Source organism: Vipera berus (assembly GCF_964194415.1).
Source record: "Vipera berus genome assembly, chromosome: 15".
Classification (NCBI taxonomy): Eukaryota; Metazoa; Chordata; class Lepidosauria; order Squamata; family Viperidae; genus Vipera; species Vipera berus.
This window is the reverse complement of record NC_138218.1, coordinates 9,017,689-9,023,688: the sequence shown is the minus strand read 5'-3', so window position 1 is coordinate 9,023,688 and position 6,000 is coordinate 9,017,689. Positions and strand designations below refer to the sequence as shown.

The following is a 6,000-nucleotide window of genomic DNA, read 5'->3' as shown; positions in this document are numbered from 1 at the left end:
TTTGGGAGGGGGAGTTGGAAAAAAAAATCAAAAAAGGGGAAGAAAGTCTTAAAAATTTAAATTTGATGTTGGAATGAGCCAGGACCAGCATAATGAAACATTTGGAGGACCTGAAAAAGATTTATAGATTTTATATATATATATATGAAAAAAAGATCAAAATCTTGGATGTTTCAAAGGTTTCCTTGAAGAAGGAAGGTGCCCGTTCTGACAGGCATTTGTTTTGCCCTTGGTTTGGAAGGAAGGAAGATTGAAAGATGCTAAACTCAAGGAAGGAAGGAAGGAAGGAAAATGAGAATGGGAGGAAAGAAGGAAGGAAGGAAGGAAGGAAGGAAGGAAGGAAGGAAGGAAGGAAGGAAGGAAGGAAGGAAGGAAGGAAAATGAGAATGGGAGGAAGGAAGGAAGGAAGGAAGGAAGGAAGGAAGGAAGGAAGGAAAATGAGAATGGGAGGAAGGAAGGAAGGAAGGAAGGAAGGAAGGAAAATGAGAATGGGAGGGAGGGAGGAAGGAAGGAGGGAAGGAAGGAAGGAAGGAAAATGAGAATGGGAGGGAGGAAGGAAGGAGGGAAGGGAGGACTTGGCCCTTTCTTTCTTTGTGCTGCTGTGCGGGATGGGACTTGGAGTCCCTCCCTGGCTGGGCGGTTTCTGCCTTCCAGGGAAGACTCTTCTGCCGTGGGAGATGGGCCACCGAGTCCCTCCCGGGCCGTCCAGGATGGGAGGTGAACGCCTCCCAAGAAAGGCGAAGGACTCTCTCTCTTTCTCCCTCTGTGGGAGATGGGTGGCGGAATCCCCCCCCCGGCTGGGCACCATGGGAGCTGGCTGCCTCCCGGGCGCCTCCGGCCAGAGGAGAGGGACAGCAGGCGCGCCTCCGCCCTCCAGCCTCTCCCGCACATGGGCCCTGGAGTCCTCCCGGCGGAGAGCCCTGGGCCCTGGCACCCTCCAGCGGAGGCAGCAGGAGGAGCCGGCTGGGCGGGCGGGCGGCAGCAGGAGCGGCGGCCGGGCGGCAGGGCGCGCTGTGGGCCGGGCTGGCCCTGCTTAGCGACGGCGGCACCGGCGGGAGCAGCAGCCGCCGCCGCCGCGGGAGCAGCAGCCGCCGCCGCCGCCGCCGCCGCGGAGCTCCCGGGGTCCCTGGGCCTCGGCGCCCCAGCCATGTCCGGCAGGGTGGAGAAAGCAGGTGGGTGCCGCGCCGAGCCGAGCCGAGCCGGGCAGGCCTGGCTGGTCGGGGAGCAGCCGGAAGGCCGGCCGGCCGGGCGTGGATGATGGGCAGCAGCGGCCCGGCCGGCAGCCCTTCGACGCCAACCGGGCAGGCTGCCGTCCACCCGCGGCCGGCAGGAGCCTTGCAAAGCTTGCACGGGCGACTGGGGCGGGGGGGGGGCTCGCTTGCAGCCCCCTGCTCTCCGGGAGGGGGGTCGCGCGGGGGGAGGGGAAGAGGCGGAAGGGGGGGGCTCTCTCCGTGCACGTGCCGACGGGGGTGGGGGTGTGGGGGGGGCGGGGGCGCGCCTGGCCAGAGTGGGGGGGGGAAAGAGGCTCCCCCTTTTGCACGCTCGGGCTTTTGCGGCGTTCCCCGGGAGGGTGCCAAAAAAAAATTGATGCGGGGGGGGGGCGCGGGGAGGGTCTCCGGCGCGCGTGGGGATTGTGGGGGGGTGGGGGCCGGCGGGGGCGAGGGGGCTGCTTTGAAGGCTCCCCCCGGGCGAGAGAAAGGCGGCCCAGGTCTTCCTCCCCCAACTCCCCCAACCCCCCCCCAACCGGGCCGTAAAAGCTAACCGGGATTGTTGTGACTCGTGGGTTTTCCCGGAGGGCGTCGTGGCCGACGTGTGGATTGGTGACTTTGGAGTTTGCCTCCTGTTTGGGGATGTGGGCGTGGAAGGTGTGTGGACAGATATAGCTATGTCGACACGCAGGTAGAATCTGTATGACTATATCTCTGTAACCACATAGGATATATGTGTGTGTTGGTGTGTACGCATACTGTATATGTATAGGTGTATACACACATTTACTCTAGATATCTATATGCACTGTATACACAATGCGTACACACTGTACCTATGCACACTATATCTTTAGACATACTATGTATCTAGATATCTGTATCTAGATACACACATTCTCCTCTCTCTCTCTCTCTCTCTATATATATATATGTATATGTATATGTATATGTATATGTATATATGTATGTATGTATGTGTAGGGACGTGGTGGCTCAGTGGGTTAGGACGCTGAGCTTGTCGATCGGAAGGTCGGCAGTTTGGCAGGTCGAATCCCGAGCGCCGCGTAACAGAGTGAGCGCCCGTTACTCGTCCCAGCTTCTGCCAACCTAGCAGTTCGAAAGCACGTAAAAATGCAAGTAGAAAAATAGGGACCACTACGGTGGGAAGGTAACAGCGTTCCGTGCGCCTTTGGCGTCCAGTCATGCCGGCCACATGACCACGGAGACGTCCTCGGACAAGCGCTGGCTCTTCGGCTTTGAAACGGAGATGAGCACCGGCCCCTGGAGTCGGAAACGACTAGCACGCATGTGCGGGGGAACCTTTACCTTTTTATGTATGTATGTATGTATGTATGTATGTATATATGCACACACACACACACATATATACATATATACATATACGTATATATTTATATACAACTATATATATCCATACACTATACCTGTACACATGCACTATTTTATACAATATATATATATATAGAGAGAGAGAGAAAGTGAGACTGTACAGGTATAGTGTATACATATATATGTCCATACATGTTTGTGTATATGTATATTATAGATACATATGTGTGTATATGCAATAACCGTTACATATCAACATGTTTCATTTCCTCTCTATGCTGTCTTTCCTAAACAATATTGAAGTGTGAAACATTATTTCAGTCCCTGCAACAAAGTAACACTCACAAGTGATGCAAATGTTATCTCAAAAGCTTTAGAGAAAAAAATACTATTATTGGGCCTTTTTCAGTACAGACATTTAATTAAAAAACACACCCTATTTATAAGGTATGGGCAAATGTACATAGACCTGAATATCTGTGTGGATACCACTGAATTGATATGTCCTGTATATTTGTATGCACCTACTATAATGTTTATTAGATATCCCTTCACAAACTTCATTTGCATTTATATGTGAATCCCACACGTGTAGAAGTGAGTCAATGTGCACAGAATGGGCTCTCTTATTTAGTGTAGGAAGTGTCAGCATATACAATACCTGGGCTATATATTTGTGTATTGAGTGCCTTATGTAGTGATATATATTTTAATTTATGTATCAGATCTGTAAACAGGCAGTCACACTCCTAGAGCAATTTTGGACAGTGTACAATTAAAACATTAAAACCATAAAACTACCTATCTGTCTGTCGGTCTACATCTATCTATCTATCTATCTATCTATCTATCTATCTATCTATCTATCTATCTATCATTAAATTCCCATTGGAGGCAATGAACTCTGGGCTAGGAAATATGAGTCTTATGTAGCTTGGCAATTTCCTGTGGTTTTGAATGGGTTTTTTTTAAAAAAAAAATCTGGTTAATTGTTTTAACGGTTTTAATTGAATTTTGTTTCTATGAGGTTGTTGTTGGGAGCCAGCCAGAGGCATGTATGTAAGGCGGGCAGTTAGATCAATGATTATTACGATTTAAATGGATAGTTGTCCGCCTGATTATTAATTGTCTGATTTATCAATTGAAGTGGAATTCAGTAAAAATTTAAAAATAAACGTTAGGCATCTCTGCATAGTATGCATCTGAATATAATCTATGTCTGTGAGACACACACATAGAGAGAAATTATAGTCACGCACGGACACACCCTTTGGAGCATTTTAACACTAGATACTCCATTGGTAGATGGATGCGGTGGCTCAGTGGGTTAGGACGCTGAGCTTGTCGATCAGAAGGTCGGCAGTTTGGCGGGTCGAATCCCGAGTGCTGCGTAACAGAGTGAGCGCCTGTTACTCGTCCCAGCTTCTGCCAACCTAGCAGTTCGAAAGCACGTAAAAAGGCAAGTAGAAAAATAGGAACCACTCTGGTGGGAAGGTAACAGCGTTCCGTGCGCCTTTGGCGTCTAGTCATGCCGGCCACATGACCACGGAGATGTCCTCGGACAAGCGCTGGCTCTTCGGCTTTGAAACGGAGATGAGCACCAGCCCCTAGAGTCGGAAACGACTAGCACACATGCGCGGGGGAACCTTTACCTTTTTACTCCATTGGTGCCATTTTGGTCAAATGGCTTTCCAGCCTCTTCTTGAAAGCCTCCAGTGATGGAGCACCCACAGCTTCTGGAGGCAAGGAGTTCCATTGGTTAATTGTTCTCACTGTCAGGAGATTTCTCCTTAGTTCTAGGCTGGATCTCCCCTTCGTACATTTTCATCTGCTTGTCCTGCCCCCTGAGCTTTGGAGAATCTTCGCTCTTGACAGCCCCTCAAACATAGGAAGATCTCTCCTCCAATCTTTCTCTTAGGCTTCAATGCCCCCAGAGGTTGTGGATGCTTCAACGCTGGAGGTGTTCAGAAGAGACTGGACAGCCATTTGTCTGAAAGGTTTCCTGCTTGAACAGGGGGCTGGACTAGAAGACCTCCGAGGTCCCTTCCAACTCTTATTATTCTGCTAGACCTACCTAGCTCCTTCAACTGTTCATCCTACCGTTTAGCCTCCAGACCTTTTAACATTTTCGCTGCTCTTCCTTGCACGCTGTTCTCTTCTCCGACGTTGGTGGCAGGAATTGGGTACGTCTCATTTAATGAAAAGAAAGACCGGGGGGGGGCGGGGGGGGGCGACACGATGGCAGTCTTCCAATATTTGAGGGTCTGCCGCAAAGAAGAAGGGGGTCAACATCTTCTCCAAAGCACCGGAAGGCAGGAGAAGAAACAACGGTTGGAAACCGATCAAGGAGAGAAGCAACCTAGAATGAAAGGAGGAATTTCCTGACGAGAGAACAATTAACAACCTGGAACAACCTGACTCCAAAAGCTGTGGGTGCTCCAATACTGGGGGAATTTGAAGAACAAATTGGACAACAACCCTTTGCCTGGAATGCTTGACTAGAAAGAAGACTTCCAAGGTTTCCTTCCCACTCCTTCATTCCCTCGTTGTTGTTATCCACCCATGGAACAGAAAGCAAAATCCATTCCCCCCCCCCCCTCTCCCATCCCATAGCCCTGGGGGCCTTTCTCTGTAGCTGAGATCGAATGCTTTCTGACCGTCATTGAATCAGCAGAAAATGATGCCAACATGACATTCGGCTTTACTTGTTGCTTACTCCTCCCCTGCTCCTTGGCTTTCCTCCGAGTTAGGAGCTGACCGAGCCCAACAAATTTCACATTCTTCGAGCTGTCGAAGGATGGCGAGAAGACCGTTTTTTAGCAGAACCTGTCTGTGCCACAGGTAGGGGACAAGATGAAGACACACACACACACATACCCCGTTGGGTAGGGGTCTTGCAGAAAAAAACAGAGGATATGGGTAAGTCCTCAACACCAGAACTCGGCCCAAAATTTCGGTTGCTAAGCGAGACATTTCCTCCGGGAGTTTTGCCCCCACCTTTCTTGTCCCAGTCGCTAAAGCGAATCACTGCAGTTTATTTTATTTATTTATTTATTTAGATTTATATACCGCCCTTTCTCAAAGGACTCAGGGCGGTTTACAGGATATTTAAAAGAAAATCAATACAAAAGTCAATATTAATAATAAAATAATAAAATAATAAAAATCAATACTAGTTCTTAAACTAGTCTGGCTTCCCCCTTGACTTTGCTCGTCCGACGGTCGCAAAGGGGGATCACTGCGACCGTCGTAAATACGAGCCAGTTGCCAAGTGTCCGAATTTTGATCCACGGGTCCATGGGGGATACTGCAACAGTTGTGTGAAAAACACTTTTTTTTCCAGCGCTGTAGTGACTTTGAATGGTCACTAAAGAGACTGCCCTTGCTTGGCTAAGTAAGAAAGGGCCTTAGAACAGACTTGGTGGGGAACAAAAAATGC

General features: G+C 49.5%; 1 protein-coding gene across 1 annotated transcript in view; it reads left to right on the top strand.

Annotated features, from left to right (window-relative positions):
• The first annotated feature begins 1,028 nt into the window (after positions 1–1,028).
• RAPGEF1 (Rap guanine nucleotide exchange factor 1) overlaps positions 1,029–6,000 on the top strand; it is a 48,060-nt gene continuing 43,088 nt past the window's right edge. Inside the window, exon 1 of the mRNA XM_081339801.1 lies at positions 1,029–1,172. Within this exon, the coding sequence (XP_081195927.1) occupies positions 1,148–1,172 (25 nt within the window). The 5' untranslated portion in view covers positions 1,029–1,147. The remainder of the gene's footprint in view (positions 1,173–6,000) is intronic.